At 40.0% G+C, this 19,021-nt stretch overlaps 2 protein-coding genes across 5 annotated transcripts in view; both read right to left on the reverse strand.

Moving 5' to 3' along the window:
• unc5ca (unc-5 netrin receptor Ca) overlaps positions 1 to 19,021 on the reverse strand; it is a 181,469-nt gene that overhangs the window by 49,433 nt on the left and 113,015 nt on the right. For 2 of the 4 annotated variants that reach the window (XM_082171066.1, XM_082171065.1), the window contains exon 8: positions 15,244 to 15,300. The exons of the other annotated variants lie outside the window; for them this stretch is intronic. In XM_082171066.1, coding sequence (XP_082027192.1) covers positions 15,244 to 15,300 — 57 coding nt within the window. The remainder of the gene's footprint in view (positions 1 to 15,243; positions 15,301 to 19,021) is intronic. 4 annotated transcript variants of the gene reach the window in all.
• Positions 90 to 6,622, reverse strand: LOC309499731 (uncharacterized protein). The gene is made up of 6 exons (XM_082171156.1): positions 6,492 to 6,622; positions 6,321 to 6,391; positions 5,696 to 6,233; positions 4,075 to 4,221; positions 3,937 to 3,990; positions 90 to 1,563 (listed from the first exon to the last, which is right to left on the reverse strand). The coding sequence occupies exons 3-6, from the start codon at positions 6,129 to 6,131 to the stop codon at positions 1,310 to 1,312; spliced, it is 891 nt and encodes a 296-aa protein (XP_082027282.1). The 5' UTR covers positions 6,132 to 6,233; positions 6,321 to 6,391; positions 6,492 to 6,622; the 3' UTR covers positions 90 to 1,309.

Below are 19,021 nucleotides of genomic sequence, written 5' to 3' on the forward strand. Positions count from 1 at the left end.
AAATTCAGGACACTTTAGACTTCAGATACACCCTTCAGAGCGTGATACACACCACCCTAAAATTATTGTGGTTTATAGAGACAGTTCTCTTTTTGAAGAATATGTGACTTATAAGGACCAAAACAAACATTATTGGGACTTTAAAGGGACAATGACGTCACTTGCTCATTAACATAAATACACATTAACATAAATACACATTAACCTGACACCACCAAGCATTAATGGGACTTGAATTATTATTTTATTGCACAACTCTAACATCACCATTGTTAGTTGGTGACACTGACTAACAGCCAGATAACAGCCTGTAAGAGCTAAACAATAGATTGTCACACAACACCAGTGCCATGACAATGAGAATGGAGCAAAAAAGGTAAAATAAGTCATTCTTACCCAACTTCAAAAGACCCATGGTTGCTCATAACAAAAAATAAAAAAATATATAAAATAAAATAAAAGCTGTTTTACAGTTTGCTTTTGTGACGGCCTCTATTTAAAACATTAAAGGAACTTTGGACTTTTGGGACTTTAGCTTATTCGTCGTATCCCCCAGAGTTAGATGAGTCCACACACCCCCTTCTCATCTCCGTGCGTGCCGTAACTCTGTCTGACGCTCCCACCGCTAGCCTAGCTTAGCACAAAGACTGGAGGTAAACGGCTACAGCTAGCATACTGCTCCCAATAAGTGACACAATAACGCCAACATTCTCCTATTTACATGTTGTGATGTGTATAGTCACAGCGTGTACAAATAACAAGGTCACATGAGACACAGCCATCTTCTAACCGTACACATACTGGGAACTATATTCTCAGAAGGCGAAGCACTGCTACTGCGGAAGGATTTGCTCGCAGGACCTGAGAAGCCCGTGGTGAGGAGCAGAGAGTTCGCTCAGAGGGTTGTGCTAATCACTCCAGCCAGCAGTGCTTCGTCTTCTATATAGTTAATTCTATGAGAATATAGTTCCCAGTATGTATACGGTTAGAAGATGGCTGTGTATCATGTGACCTTGTTATTCATACACACTGTGACTATACACATCACAAAATGTAAATAGGAGAATGTTGGCGTTATTCTGTCACTTATTGGGAGCAGTATGCTAGCTGGAGCCGTTTACCTCCAGTGTTTGTGCTAAGCTAGGCTAGCGGTGGGTGCGTCAGACAGAGTTACGGCATGCACAGAGATGAGAAGGGTGTGTGTGGACTTGTCTAACTCTGGGGGATACGGCGAATAAGCTAAAGTCCCAAAAGGTCGGCGTGTTCCTTTAACACAAACATAGAAACACCACCACAATTGTCAGTGTATTTAAATCTTTTCTTTTTCTGACTGCCTCTTTGCAGCTATTCCTCTATTTCGAACAAAGTCCCTTATATTTTGCACTGTTCTTTGTGCCAACACGGGGTCTTCCACCAGTTTGCAGTGACTGCATTCAGTTTTGGTGGCCAGTTTTCCCCTGCTTATATGACCTTTGAAGTGTCGCATTACTGCAGCGACCTCAGCCTTAGACCACACTTTCTTTGCCACTCTTCTGGATCCATGTTCCTCATCAGCATACTTCCCTGGAAGATAGGCAAACAAAAATGAATAGATCACTAAATGTGTTGTCCAGTTTAAGCCATCAAAACATGAGGTCAGTTAATGCCACAGTTGACAAGAAATTGCAGTTTACTTTTCTTAATTCACTTTGGGTATCAGTTGGTGTCTCACTCGATGTGATTTCACCAACTTTACTAGCCCACATTAGAGTGCGGACAATATGGAGTATTATTAGAATGTCTGCTGTTCATCTATTTATGTGGCCAAACCTTTTGCTATTTGAATTAATTGCAGTAAGTAATACTATAATTAGTAACATGTCTTAAGTAATTTTGGCATTGTACTTTAACACACCGTATTTTAATTGAAACCAAGACTATGGGGTTTAAGGTCTGATTCTCAGTTTAAATCTGATTTCATAAGGTTAACTAAATAGTGTTGGAACTTGGTCTGAAAGTTTAGTCTTGATATTGAAACTGTACGTAACAATCAGCTTAATACTACTTTTAACCTCTTAATCTTCCAGATTTTGTGGCATGTTGTGACTCAGTCATCAAGACCAATTCATTTTTAGTCTTTTAACCAACTTGCTAAAAAGAGAATTAATAGAACATACTCATGGGCAATCAAGAGAACATGTGAAGAGGAGGAGGTAACTTTACTTTTACCTCAAATTCAGTATACATTTCCTGATAATAAAGTAAGTGTATATGCTCCCTTGCAGACAAGATGTTTTGTACAAATGCAGTACAGTTAAATTTAGGGCTATTCATTTATATCTCTTTCTTTAAGATTACTCTTGCATTTTGATAGTTGAATACATCACAAAGACGTGCATAATAATGTTAAAGGGATACTTCACCGTTTTTTCATATTAAACTATGTTATTCCCTTAACTAAGACGAGTTGATGCATACCTCTCTCGTCTCAGTACGTGCACTTAATCGCTCTGGCGCGCGGCGACACTTATAGCACTTAGCTTAGCCCAGTTCATTCATTAGGGACCAAACAGAAATGAAGCTAGAAGCGACCAAACACCTCCACGTTTTCCCTATTTAAAAACAGTTACACAAGTAGTTACATGACCAAGTATGGTGACAAAATAAAACATGGCACTTTTCTAAGCGGGTAAAAAGGATAACTATAATGTATGGCGGAATAGCACTTGGGACTCAAGAGCACTTCGACTTGGCGCAGTAAAAAGTCACGCTTGAAAAATCCTCTCCCTCTCACTTCTGTCATTAGAACCAACGTGACTTTTTACCAGAGGCGGACAGAGTACACAGCTTCATTACTTGAGTAAAAGTACAGATACACCTTGCTAAATTTTACTCAAGTACAAGTAAAAGTACTACAGTCAGATGTCTACTTAAGTAAAAGTACTGAAGTACTTGTTTTTAAAAGTACTTGAGTATCAAGAGTACAAGAGTACATTTTCTAAATATTGCATTACTACTGCCACAGTGCTTACATTGGTAAACACAGCAAACACTTGAAGCGAAAACTATCATTAACTTGTTCAGAAAATTGAAATAGTCTGGCGAGGTGGGGCCACGGGTTGGCACATTCCCGGGACGGACCTGCTGCGTCTTCATCCATTGTTTCATCCATGGTTTCGTCTCTTATCTAAATCTGACCATGGAGTTGACCTTTGGCGGAAAGCTGAAGGTGATTGCTGATAGGCTGTCCCAATCAGTGGCGCCTGCACAATCCAATCACGTTTGAGAGGGAAACAACAAATTGAGGGTTTCCGAGATTTTTCTTTTTCTTTTTTAGAAGTAACGGGTACTCACGGTTATGGATAGAAATGTAGTGGAGTAAAGAGTACAATATTTGCCTCTCAAATGTACTTGAGTAAAGTCATAAGTACTCCCCAAAAATGATACTCGAGTAAAGTACAGATCCCTCAAAATTGTACTTAAGTACTGTACTCAAGTAAATGTACTCCGTTACTGTCCGGCTCTGCTTTTTACACCTAGTCGAAGTGCTCCCAGTGCTATTCCGCCATACACTACAGTTATCCTTTTTACCCGCTTAGAAAAGCGCCACGTTTTATTTTGTGTCACCATACTTGGTCGTGTAACTGTATTTAAATAGGGAAAACGTGGAGGTGTTTGGTCGCTTCTAGCTTCATTTCTGTTTGGTCCCTAATGAATGATCTGGGCTAAGCTAAGTGCTATCAAACTGTCGCCGCGCGCCAGAGCGATTGAGTGCACGCACTGAGATGAGAGAGGTATGCATCAACTCATCTTAGTTAAGGGAATAACAGTTTAATATGAAAAAATGGTGAAGTATCCCTTTAAGGGAGTTGGGCAAAATAAGAATCTCATTGTAGGGTATAAACCACTGTGTTTCTTCTGTGCATAGACAATAAACGTCTTGAATCTGAATCTTACCTTCAGAGGGAGGTACACTCTCACTTACTGTGGACGACACAAATGACACTGATCCTGTTGAAAACAATTTAACAAGTTACTTTTGTCACAGGAAAATATACATTTTATCAGCAGTGACTATGAATTGAGTTAACATACCAAAGTCTCCCATGTCATGGTCTTGCTCTGTGGTTGTAGAGTCAGAAACCATAGGCTCCACAGTTCCAAGCTCTGATGCGGTGAGATCTGTGTTGCTGTCATCAGATTCGCTCCCACTGTCTTCAGCATCACTTAACGCAATCTCATCTGGAAAATGGCATTAGTAAAACTCAGAGGTGTAAAGAGTACTTGAAAACCATACTTGAGTAAAAAGACAGATACCTTGCAGCATAAATTACTCTATTACAAGTTACCAATACGAGTAAAAGTGATTAACAATACTTTAGTATTTTACTTCTACTAAATCTAGGCTCAAAGATGCACTAGTCCTTGACACCTGAGACAGGCAGGTGAAAATAAGAAACAATTGATTTGTAAAATGAGAAGTCATGTTTATTTTCTAAAATCTAAATAAAACTGAACACCTCAATAGTCTAATAAATCAGGGTCGACACAACAGCCTCTTAAAGGGATTGTTCACCCAAAAATGAAAATTCTGTCTTCATGTAGTCAACCTCAAGTTGTTCCAAACCTGTATTTCTTTGTTCTGCTGTACACATAGATAGATATTTTATATATTTTTAACCAAGCAGATCTTGCCAGCCATTGACTAGTACAGCAGAACAAAGACAAGTTTGGAACAACCTGAGGGTGAGTAAATTATGACAATTTTCATTTTTGGGTGAACTATCTATTTAAACGTCTACAAACTCTCAAGTCTCAGTTAAGCTCAAGTGCACAAAAAGGCCACACGTAAACCAATATCCTTCAAAAAGGCCTTGTCAATATGGTGGATAAAAAAAAATTATGTTAAGTCAAATTAAATAGTCAAAGTCTACTTGCACTGGATGTGCTGGTTTTGGACTCATCACTGGCTGCAGTCCTGACTTCATCTAAATCAAACGTCTGCGATTTAGCACCTACTAATGCACTCGCATTCATGTAAAGTAGACTTGTTGACAAGTTTGGGTGAGTAAGGGCAAAACGCACAAGATATAGTTCAGTCAATGCCACTTAGATGGAAATATCACTTCTTTATAGCAAAAACAAACTGCTGCAGAAAAAGTTAGGTGCCATGCAAAATGTAATTTGTAATTGCATAACTTTTTGGCTACTTTGTAGTTGTACTGTTACTAATTACATTTACTCAAATAGTTTACAGCTCTGGTAAAACTCTCATAAATAGCTGGACATAAAAATCTGTGGTTGAAATAGCCACATCAAATAAGGAAAAGATAGTACTTGGTTTTGTACTTGCCACTTTTTGCAAAGTAACTATTTTTACTTGAGTAGTTTTGAGCTATTATACCTGCGTTTATGTTTAATGTGGTCCATGAGCACATAAGATAAATGATTACACAATCTGATATTAGGTTCATATTTAAAGTAATTCGACTGCACCTACACAAACATAATTTTGAATTACTGTCCAGCCATACTGTAGACTTAAGTTTATATTTCTGAATAGTAGTCCTCGACTCATACTTGGACATGAAAGGTGATTTTTTTTTTTCTTGGAAAGGGATGCTGACTACGCCAAGTCTAGATGATTATAAATTAACATTCAAAGGAAAAAACAAAAACTCAGATAATATCTACAAGGGCTAATTTCTGTACAAACCTTCAATTTCAATCTCATCCAGTGACTTCCCCTGCATGCTGGAAAGGTTTCCTTTCTCCATTGACAAAAGGAGTTTGGAAATCTTAGCCAGTTGTGTTGTGGGAACTGGTAATCTGTAGAAGTCGCGGTGAACACGGATGTCGTGACCCAGGAAATCTGCAACCTGATCAAGTTCATTGTGTTTTAAATTAAGGACTTGTGAGAGTGTGGCAACATGTTTCCTGAGTTGCGTTGACCTAAGGTACTCAGGGTGCTTTGCTCCACACTGGCTTGCATGAACATGCAAACAATCATGTCCTCTGTAGTGGCTCATTGACGTTGGTCTTGCAAACAGGAAGACATTTATGGCACAAATGCCACATTCAGTTCTTCTACTGGCAAGTAGTGACAAAGCATATTCTGACTCTGAATCAGGTATGTATTCCTTGTCAGACATGTCCTCAGCATCATCAGATGATATTTGGTCCAATTCTGGATGTGGAATTTTGTCCTGATCTGACAGCAGTTCATCCTCAGAAGCCTTAGGAGACTGCTGCGCCTGAATTGGTGAGAAAGCAAATTATTTGACATGGTGATTGAATCTTATAGCCAGTTCAAGTTCAACACTCACTTAGTAGATACTCACCTGTGCTGTGCTGTTAAAGTCATCTCTTTTAATTTGCTTGAGGCAGGATTTATGCCAGACCCCTGAACAAACTGGAACACATTTGAGTAAAATAATGTTAACACTGCAGGTCTATTTAAGTGGTTAGAGCACAACACATTACACTCTATACTAATTCACTAAATATCTAACCTGTGCATCGATAGCCAAGCCACTTGAAGGAAGATACGGGTCCCACACAACGAACACACTTGTCCAAGGAGGATACTGTTGCGCACACAAGGCGGTGTTTTTGACACTGTTGGCGAAAAATTTAATTGTAGTATTTATTTATGCCACATAGTTTGGACAAAGATATTTTATATTTACGCCACATAGTTTGGACAGAAAGATATTTCATATTTACATGTCGATATCCAATCATTTTAAATCCAATACCAATGTGACATTTAATTTACCTCATACATATGATTACCCTTTTATTGCATTTTGTTATTTATAGCGTATCTTATTTATATGCAGCTTATTTAAAGCATATCCTATATGAAGATATACCTTCTTCATATTTTTAAATTGTAGATGGGGAATATGTAGTTAGCCTCAGTGCCAGGAGCTGACTTCTTGTAGCCCAGTATAACTAATAGGGTGCCTATCCATTACATGTAACCAAACATCTTAGAATTCACATTTAACCAACATACAGATCCAATGCAGGCAGTCCAAGTGTTCTTAAAAACCAAAGTGACGCCTCTGGGGACGGGACCCTCTAAACTGTATGGACCTCCCAAGTCATATTTGGGTGGGGTTCAGTGTTAGATACACATACACTCAGATATTATACTGACTGTCCTTCCATTCCATTGTCCACATAAAGCATGTTCTACTCAGGTGACTACACACACACACACTCAGATATTATACTGACTGTCCTTCCATTCCATTGTCCACATAAAGCATGTTCTACTCAGGCGACTGTCCACATAAAGCATGTTCTACTCAGGTGACTACACACACACACACATACACATACACTCAGATATTATACTGACTGTCCTTCCATTCCATTGTCCACATAAAGCATGTTCTACTCAGGCGACTGTCCACATAAAGCATGTTCTACTCAGGTGACTACACACACACACACATACACATATATTGAAATAGGTTGACAGATTTAACATTTTGCCACAAATAAGTTGTACATCAAATTTAATTTACCTCTCCAACCTTGGTGAGTGGGCCGAGCTCTGGACTAGTCTGATTCGGGTGGCTGACGGCTGTATGGGTGCACTTGCTCTCAGTGGTCAGCTGTAGAAGATCAAACAGAGACAAAGGACAATAAAGAGAAAGTCCTGGGAGCGTGATACTAGAGAGGACATTTGACATCTGAATAAAAAAAGAAACCATTCTAGTGTTGACAGAAAGACAGAGGAAAACCTTGCTTTAAAACTCACTGACAACTTTTCTGATATTAACAATCAAGTGCAAGATATTAATAAAAATCTATCTTTTGTGAGGACATACCTCTTCAGTATCATCAGTTGTGGAAGGGGGATTTGTGGTACAACACATCTTTGGAGACATTTCATCATCAAGGCCCTGTAAAAAGGAAAAAACAAACAAAAAATATTGTAGACCGTGGATTATGAAAACTACACTGATGAACACATTTGTGTTCACCGCGACTTCTACAGATTACCAGTTCCCACAACACAACTGGCTAAGATTTCCAAACTCCTTTTGTCAATGGAGAAAGGAAACCTTTCCAGCATGCAGGGGAAGTCACTGGATGAGATTGAAATTGAAGGTTTGTGCAGAAATTAGCCCTTGTAGATATTATCTGAGTTTTTGTTTTTTCCTTTGAATGTTTGAATGCAGCTTATTTAAAGCATATCCTATATGAAGATATACCTTCTTCATATTTTTAAATTGTAGATGGAGAATTTGTGGTTAGCCTCAGTGCCTGGAGCTGACTTCATGTAGCCCAGTATAACTAATAAGGTGCCTATCCATTACATGTAACCAAACAACTTAGCATTCACATTAAACCAACATACAGATCCAATGCAGGCAGTCTTAAAAACCAAAGTGACGCCTCTGGGGACGGGACCCTCTAAACTGTATGGACCTCCCAAGTCATGTTTGGGTGGGGTTCAGTGTTAGATACACACACTCAGATATTATACTGACTGAAGCTTGAAAAAGCATGTTTAGACAATGTCTTTCCATTCCATTGTCCACATAAAGCATGTTCTACTCAGGTGACTACACACACACACACACACACACACACACATACACATATATATTGAAATAGGTTGGCAGATTTAACATTTTGCCACAAATAAGTTGTACATGAGATTTAATTTACCTCTCCAACCTTGGTGAGTGGGCCGAGCTCTGGACTAGTCTGATTCGGGTGGCTGACGGCTGTATGGCTGCACTTGCTCTCAGTGGTCAGCTGTAGAAGATGAAACAGAGACAAAGGACAATAAAGAGAAAGTCCTGGGAACGTGACACTAGAGAGGACATTTGACATCTGAATAAAAAAAAAACAACCATTCTAGTGTTGACAGAAAGACACAGGAAAACCTTGCTTTAAAACTCACTGACAACTTCTTTGATATTAACAATCAAGTGCAAGACATTAATAAAAATCTATCTTTTGTGAGGACATACCTCTTCAGTATCATCAGTTGTGGATGGGGGATTTGTGGTACAACACATCTTTGGAGACATTTCATCATCAAGGCCCTGTAAAAAAGAATAAACAACAAAAAAAGATCAATTATAATAAATATCTTGAAGACAAGATGTTCCCTGTGTAGCATTCAGTGAAAAGATATCATGGCTGTATTTCAGTGAGTGTTTTGTGGAAAACATGTAGTCTCTGAAACGGTTCTTTAGTCACTGAACAGGCCACATGACTACAGTCTGTAGACTATGAAAACTACACTGATGAATACAGCATTTGATTACTTTGTTGTTTATCTATTGTCAGCCAACTTCGTAGAATGATTGCACTTCTAGAATAATTGACTAAGCTTTTACATGGAGTGAGGTGTTAGTCCTTTTATAGTTCTTAGATTTGCTATGATTCTTTTAAATGACATCTTGTCATGAATTTTCGTCAGTGCTGTTGAATGGGTGCCTTTCCATTACATGTAACCAAACAACTTAGCATTCACATTAAACCAACATACAGATCCAATGCAGGCAGTCCAAGTGTTCTTAAAAACCAAAGTGATGCCTCTGGGGACGGGACCCTCTAAACTGTATGGACCTCCCAAGTCATGTTTGGGTGGGGTTCAGTGTTTGATACACATACACTCAGATATTATACTGACTGAAGCTTGAAAAAGCATGTTTAGACAATGTCCTTCCATTCCATTGTCCACATAAAGCATGTTCTACTCAGGCGACTACACACACACACACATACACTCAGATATTATACTGACTGTCCTTCCATTCCATTGTCCACATAAAGCATGTTCTACTCAGGCGCCTGTCCACATAAAGCATGTTCTACTCAGGTGACTACACACACACACACACACACATACACTCAGATATTATACTGACTGTCCTTCCATTCCATTGTCCACATAAAGCATGTTCTACTCAGGCGACTGTCCACATAAAGCATGTTCTACTCAGGTGACTACACACACACACACACACACATACACTCAGATATTATACTGACTGTCCTTCCATTCCATTGTCCACATAAAGCATGTTCTACTCAGGCGACTGTCCACATAAAGCATGTTCTACTCAGGTGACTACACACACACACACACATATATTGAAATAGGTTGGCATATTTAACATTTTGCCACAAATAAGTTGTACATCAAATTTAATTTACCTCTCCAACCTTGGTGAGTGGGCCGAGCTCTGGACTAGTCTGATTCGGGTGGCTGACGGCTGTATGGGTGCACTTGCTCTCAGTGGTCAGCTGTAGAAGATCAAACAGAGACAAAGGACAATAAAGAGAAAGTCCTGGGAGCGTGACACTAGAGAGGACATTTGACATCTGAATAAAAAAAGAAACCATTCTAGTGTTGACAGAAAGACAGAGGAAAACCTTGCTTTAAAACTCACTGACAACTTTTCTGATATTAACAATCAAGTGCAAGACATTAATAAAAATCTATCTTTTGTGAGGACATACCTCTTCAGTATCATCAGTTGTGGATGGGGGATTTGTGGTACAACACATCTTTGGAGACATTTCATCATCAAGGCCCTGTATAAAAAAAAAAAATATATATATATATTGTAGACCGTGGATTATGAAAACTACACTCTGATGAACACAGCATTTGATGACTTCATTGTTTTTGTTCTTACATTCTGTAATGGTCAGTATCATCTATGGTGTGCTGGTTAGGTGGTGCTAACAAAAGCTATAAAAATCATGTTCCACCTGAAGCTTGATGGAAAATGTACAGTGTTTTGGTATGTGAAATGTTCTATGGTTAAAGCATTTCTTATATGAGAACTAACAATTTCACAAAGTTAGTTAAATAAAGTCAAGAATATAAAAACACTGTTTTTAACTTTTTTTTTTTTTAAATAACACTCTACACACAGCATGTTTTGTATATTGATCATTGTGGTTGGTTACTATGGTACCAATTAATTTATCTTACAGGTTTAGTACACTAACAGAACATCATAAACACATTACATTTATTTAATGGCCTGAAAGTACTCATATTAATGATATCACAGCCTTCCTGTGTCACTGCAACTTCATATTTAAACAAAATAATGTTGGGCTACTAAGAAAATATTTAATTCTATAAAACAAACACAATGTCTGTAGTAAAAGTTAAGGCTTTAACTAGCTTCGCCCTGCTCATTAAGCCATGCGGTAGCCACAGCTCAACTTAACCTAGCTAGCTTTCATTTTAAAAACAAAACTACCAAATTTGACCTGCTTGCAATGTTACTTCTGTCCTCATCTCTACCTGATGTCCTCCACCTCTTTAGCCCGAGGCTTAATGAGCAGGACATGTTGATAGCCACTCAAGCTAGCTCAGCTAATATTGTGGTAAATATATAGCATTTTACAGTAATTGTAAGTTACAAGTTACAATTTCTTGCAAATAGGAAACACTTCATGCAAAAATGCAACTATATGTATAAATATAATTATTACCTGTATGTATTTAATCCAGTAAACCCAACGACGTCGAGCTGACACTTCCGAGGTGTGGTCCATTAGGTATTTAATTAGCGACAGCTGGGCCATGTGCTGTGGGCGGAGCTTCCCGTCGACTTCTGTTTGTTACCGCCCACGTGCGCAAACCAGCCAATCACAAGACGGCCCGCCAAAATGCACCGTGTGTATCAGAAATGTGTATGAAACTGCAATATAAAACCCAGCTGTGGGGTCGCTGTTCTATACACTGGCATACACTCAAAATCAGGTCAAGTGGTAAATAAGGACTTTCAAAGAAAAAGAGAATTTATGTTGTTCAGACACTAACAAATGCAGTTACACTCTTTGATTTATGAGGACCTTGGCATAGTCCCCGTATTACCCTTAGGTCCGGGGAGCCCAGGTGAAATGTCCGGCGTGTTGTCCGTGTAAACCACATATCCCAACACACACACACACACACACACACACACACACACACACACACACACACACACACACACACACACACACACACACACACACACACACACACACACATATGGTTCAACATAAGTACAGACCTAAAATAAAACGCTAAGCCTGCAACACAGTCGCTAGTATGTAAACGTGAGAGCTTAGATGATGCATTGTGTGCATGTTGCCACTGTGCATACTTAAAATGTGTTTTTGTGTTACAGTTGCACAACAAAACATGAATAATGTGTAACTAAAGGTGTTTGTGTACAGTACTTGATGACAGTATGTTTCAGGTCTCAGTTCAATCAAAATATACAAGTGTTGAAAATGTTACTTGCTAAAATATGAACTACTCAATTTAATCTAGTTAAACTATAGTAAAAAAATTGTCAATTACAGTACATTGAAACTATCCAGTGTGACAGCATGTGAATTTGCACTAAGGCCTTGTTTACACCTGATATTAAGAAGCGCTTTGGACGGTCGGATCATAAGAGGAAGACGCTAAATACAGGTGTAAACAGGGTTTAAAAAGTTTTGAGCATGTCCACTTTTGCCCTCTTTCAGAGGTAGTCGAAAACACATTTGACCGGATTGCTTTCATAGTGTAAACGCTCATGTGGTCGAGTGTGTTCAAACAGACACAAAAGACCGTCTACTCTCCTTCTACTGATCTAATGAGTAACATTATGGGAAGAGCTCTAGCCAGACGGGATTTAAACTTTCTCGGCTGAAGTCCCAAGTTTGGTTTGAAGATGAAAAATGTACCAAGCTCAATGTTCTCTCACCATTCCTAATTTCTAACACACACTCACAGCGTTCGGTTTGCTCTTTTGCTTTTATGTGTTCTCACCCCTGATTTAGGGTGGCCATTTCAAAAACACCCAAAAGGAGGACACTTTGCGGCATTTAGTGAGGCATGAATAATTGCATAGGACTCTGGTGTACTCTGGTGTACTCAATGGCAACAGTGATTCTGAAATAGTCTATTCATTGCCAGACAATTTGATCTACGATATATCTTGATGTAGACCCATGTGTAACAGAAGAGGCAAAAAAGTGTTTGTTCACAGTATTTTTATCTATTCAAGACATTGTGATGTCTGTTTCAAAAACTGCCCACTGAGATGAAGCTGTCTTGAAAAGTGCATAGCGCCAGAAAACATAACATTTCTGGACTTCTGGAAATTACAGAAATACATAAATAAACAAATAATGAATGCGAAAAATAAATAAATACACATTTCAGTCCTTAACAAAGAATTTCCCCCTCTGCAGCTGCTCAGGTGACAATCATTTTAACCAATGATATATCAGATATTTATTTGACACCGCTTTCAGCCAATAATTTGTTTGACCAGAGACCTTCCGGCATTAGACACTATGCTGCTGTGTCCCAATAAAGATTCTAGAGCGGGGTTTTTTAGGCTGATTCAGTGCAAACTCCAAAAAGGAGGACAAATGAGTGTCCCGCGCAGCCTCAAGCCGGACACTCATTTGTCCTCCTTTTTGGACAGGGGGCTTAAAATCCGGACTGTCCGGACAAAATCTGGACATACGGCCACCCTACCCTGATTGCACGGATTATACACCGGCTAATGGGTTATTGTCGTGACCTTTGCTCTCTGCTTGAGGAATGAACCTGAAACCGTTGTGTTACCAGCCTAGATTACTAACCATTGGGCCACCAGCCACGACTCGACTTTGTTTACCTTTATAACTGGAATTGAAAGTGCCTTTCATTTGCTCAAAAGTGAGCCCATGATAAAGAGCAGAAAGACAACATAAAAACAAAACAGATAAAAGGAGGGTAAATATAGTCAAAATCACAGACAAGAAGCAGGCTGACTGATGTTATGACTGATGAGTTGTTTTTATGAAGAACAGAGCACTGCGGTGGCCTGTAATGAAAGCCTGAATCATGTTGTTTGATATTCGCCTCGGTTCATCTCTCAGGGTTTCATGTTCACAACAAACATTTCGCTTTTAATCCAGTTTGAAGAATCTCTACAATAACCCTAAGCTCACATCTGAAGTCAAACACTCTTAAAGGGCAAACGCCATGAGGGAGACATAACAGTCTTCATCTGCGTGTTATTATCTGCAGGACAGAAGTTTAAAGCCACTGAGGTAAATAACATGTATATGAAGATTACCTTCTGCCCAGGAGCTGCTGGTTCCCATTAAACACGACATGAAACGATATTCAAAAGGCATTTAACCTCCACAGCGTGACGCAGAATATCGAGTGGGAATGCAGGGCGGGGCCTGATTTTATCCATCGGGATTTGATTGGATCGTAAAGAGTAGGCTGTGATGTTATTGGTTAATATTATTGTTTCTTGCCCACAAAGTCATGATCAACTTAGCAGAAAAGAATATAGTTTAAAGAATTTTTATCTATCTATCCATCCATCCGTCCGTCCGTCCGTCCGTCCGTCCGTCCGTCCGTCCATCTATCTATCTATCTATCTATCTATCTATCTATCTATCTATCTATCTATCTATCTATCTATCTATCTATCTATCTATCTATCTATCTATCTATCTATCTATCTATCTATCCATCCATCCATCCATCCATCCATCCATCCATCCATCCATCCATCTATCCATCCATCTATCCTTCTATCCTTCTATCCATCTATCCATCTATCCATCTATCCATCCATCCATCCATCCATCCATCCATCCATCGTACATATGTACACAAATACATATGTTTATATATTATTACAAATCCTGTTTACAGGGGGGTTCAAATAGCATCTGGCCTTTTTTATCTTGGAAATATCATGCACAGATGAATTGTGAAAAAATAAAAGCACAGGAAATTTCTGAAGAAAGTAAATGGGATCAATTTTCATTTCTTGTTGCCTTTAAAGAGAATTACTGAGATGCTTCAGGTCATACTGCAAGACCAGAGAGAGTTCTCCAGTTTCAAACAGCACACAGACTTTAGCCAAGCCTGACTTTACTCCAGAGATGTTCAGGTTTCCATTCAACTCTGTGAATGTGCTCAGCGGAAGAGAGAGAGAGAGAGAGAGAGAGAGAGAGAGAGAGAAAGGGACAAAGCATACAGTATGTGGATGTGAGTTGGGAAACAACACACAGAACATAAAATGGTGCAAAACACGAAGCAAAACACCAAATCAAAGGACTCTGACAAACAGACTGCATGCTTTCACTCCCGTAGACGGCGAGGAACAGAGCGCAAGCGAGAGAATATGAAGCCAAAGATACTGCGAGACAAGAGATACGGACCCAGAAAACCAAAGCAAGAAAATGAAAGACAGAATAGACACTCACATGTAAACCCCTCCTCTCCCGTCCCTTTAGGCTGAACGGATAGCTGATATACTGAACCTTCAGAGAGAGGAAGGGGGGTATTAGACAAAATAATATGAATGTCAAACAAAAACAGCGAGATGTTATTTGGTGATGTGAGACCGAAATGCCTAAACAGAAGATCCGGTGTGAAGAGAGCATGAGAAACTGAACATGCAGATGGAAATTCCCGTGAAATCTCACCGACAGAGGGAAACAACATACTGTACCAACACATACCAGCTGGAAACATCTAACAGTCAGGCTCCCCTGGTGAGATGGTAATCAGGTAAACATGTGGTTATCACAATTTTGTCACACTTATTGTGGGAATACTAGTTTCAAACTGCAGCCAATCTACAATCTTTTCATGATGTAGAGCAGTTTAATTACAGACAAGCTGTAACTGACAAGCTGATAAAAATTTTTGTGGCCATATTCAACTACGCGAAAGTTTGGGGTCAGTACTTTAAAAAAAAAAAAAATTCAGCAAGGACATTAAAGCTGCCGAAAAAAAAAAATGTTTGATCATATTCAGTGTAATCGACACTATAATCCGACAGAACAACATAAATAAGTTGGTTTTTAAAAAAAACCCTGAGCTTCTAACTCCACCTGGAGCGTGTTATTTGTTTTGCAAAAATCCAGCGCTCCCGCTTCATCAGGTCCAATCAGCGCAGGGGGGTGTGAGATCTGACTGTCAATCACAGGTCGTGCACACGCCACAGATCCCCCCTCACTCGCGCACGTTAATATCACATGCACACGCCACGCCTGAAGTTCGCCTGGAGATTGCATGAAGCGTGATGGCGGAGAGAAAATCTACTAACAAGCTTCCAATTCCTCGGTTATTGCTATCTATGGATAGATTAGCCAGGGCAGCCTACCTCCGAGTCCATGGTGTTGATAGATGCTGAAGAGACGGACGCGTTCACAGAAAATCAGGTACACACGCACAGTGACGCACTGACGAGCACGACCTCGATGGGAGGGTGCTCGCTGGTAGTGGGGAGGGGCATGAGAGTTGTAAACATTCAAAATTTTGGCTAATCGACCCAATCTGCCAGACTTGCCGACGGCAGCTTTAAATTGACAGTAAAGACATTTATAATCTCACAAAAGATTTCTGTTTCAAATAAATGCTGCTCTATTTATCAAACAACCCTGAAAATGATGTATCACGATTTCCAAGCAGCACAACTAGTTTTTAACATTGACAACAAGAAATTATTGAGCAGCAAATCAGCATATTAGAATGATTTCTGAAGGATCATGTGACACTGCAGTAATGATGCTGAGAGACCACTGTGGCTATATTACTGAACCAATAATAAATGTGTTCAGCATTCGGTCACAAGTATTTGTGGATTTTCTAGACTATTTTAAACCGTAAAGGGAGCAGGATATATTAAAATTCAGCGTATGGCTTCGGCAGGCATGTACAATGATACTAAGCTGGGCAGAGAGTGCCTTAGTCCTACCCAGCTCTACAGCGCCCCACAATTATCCAATGTAAATATGTGGTGGAAAATGGAACTGCAGCGCGCTCTGATTGAGAGCCATTGGGGCAAATGTCAAACAGCCCCACTTATTTTCACGTTTCAGTGTGTAAACCTAACTCCAGACCAGGATGATATCAATCCACTTCAGCTATATTTCATTTCTCAAAAGCATTGTTGATCGGATCTGTCTGCTGCCTTCGACACGGTGAATCATCAGATCCTTCTGTCCACCCTCTCATCACTGGGCATCACAGGAACTTCACTCCACTGGTTTGAGTCCTATCTCACAGGTAGGTCCTTCAAGGTCGCATGGAGAGGCGAGGTATCCAGAGCACATCAGCTGACCACAGGGGTTCCCCAGGGTTCAGTTCTTGGTCCCCTCCTCTTCTCCATCTACACCACATCGCTGGGACACATCATACAGGCACACGGTTTTTCCTACCACTGCTATGCTGATGACACACAGCTCTTCCTCTCCTTTCAACCAGATGATCCCACAGTAGCTGCACGGGTCTCAAGCTGTCTGGCGGACATCTCCACATGGATGAAGGAACACCACCTGCAGCTCAACCTGGCAAAGACTGAGCTTCTCGTCCTCCCTGCCAATCCGTCTCTACAGCACGACTTCACCATCCAGCTAGAGTCATCATTAATCACCCCATCAAGATCGGTCAGAAATCTTGGAGTAACGTTTGATGACCAGCTGACCTTCACAGATCACATTTCAAAGACAGCTCGATCATGCAGGTTTGCACTGCACAACATCAGGAAGATCAGGCCTTTCCTAACTGAGCATGCAACACAACTTATCGTCCAGGCCCTGGTCATCTCTAGGCTTGACTACTGCAATGCCCTTCTGGCTGGACTCCCAGCATGTGCGACCAAACCCCTACAGATGATCCAGAATGCTGCAGCTCGTCTTGTCTTCAACGAGCCCAAGAGGGCCCACGTCACTCCTCTGTTCATCTCTCTGCACTGGCTACCTCTAGCTGCTCGCATCAAGTTCAAGGCACTGACGCTTGCTTACAGAACTATCACAGGCTCAGCTCCCTCCTACTTTCACTCACTCCTACGAGTCTACATCCCTACCAGACACCTACGATCGGTCAACGAGCGACGTCTCGTGGTTCCATCACAGAAAGCCACAAAATCACTTTCCAGAACATTCTCATTCACAGTTCCATGCTGGTGGAACGCTCTCCCCACCCTCATCCGGAATGCAGAATCCCTGACAACATTCAAAAAACAGCTGAAAACCAATCTCTTCCGTGAGCACTTAACCATATAAAAAAATAAAAATAAAAAAAAAAATAAAAAAATAAAAATAAAAAAAAATAAAAAAAAGTTCATGACCCCTTTAAGCCTACGATGCTTTTAGGAAAGGCAGCCCAGTTGGCATGTCTGTTCTTCGTATCAAATTAATGAAAGTTTAAACATGCCAATGTGAAAGCCTTATGTTGTGTTGTTTTATGTTTGTTCTGAGAATAGATATTTTCTTTTCCTCACCTCTAAAACGACACTCGGAGGCAATAAATACTACATTAAGGCAATACTATTCATGCGTGCCTGTCGATCAACATTAGAGCACCACCCTTAGACATTAGACCTGCGTAAAAGTGTGTCTGCATGTGTCAGCAATTACAATATAAAGCTTACTAAATGTTTATCACGAACTAGCACTAAGACCCAGAATCTGCCCTACCTACATTTACACTCAGGAGCCGCTACCGTTGAGAGACTTGAGTTGAGTGGGGTTAAATGGATTGTGCCTGCTCAACTTTTAAGGGGAAGAACTTTTTAAAGTTTAAACTTTATTGAGGAAGTGCCTGCGGGGAGAGAGAGAGAGAGAGAGAGAGAGAGAGAGACATGAGGTCCATTACACAACACAAAACAGAGGAGATTGCCTCTCTCTCTCTCTCTCTCTCTCTCTCTCTCAGCTCACTGCTCTAAACACCAGCAGACAAATTAAACTGCCACGCTGATGGCTCATGATTACATACATTCATGTCACCTGTCAGTTCTGTAGAGACGATCAAACCACTAGTTTCTCAAAGATTCTCAACACCAATTTGTACAGTGTCCATTGTAACAGTGATTGAAACAAATGAAATGCCATGTTTATGTGCTTTATTACACACAGAAGCAATACACAAATCCACTAATGGCATTAAAGTCAACAAGAAACAACATTAGCAATTTACTTTTTGTAATGTGACGTATTTCAGAGTCGCCATGTTAACTTGCATTAAAGGACTGTG

This window comes from Leuciscus leuciscus (genome assembly GCF_965113295.1).
Source record: "Leuciscus leuciscus genome assembly, chromosome: 5".
Taxonomy (NCBI): domain Eukaryota; kingdom Metazoa; phylum Chordata; class Actinopteri; order Cypriniformes; family Leuciscidae; genus Leuciscus; species Leuciscus leuciscus.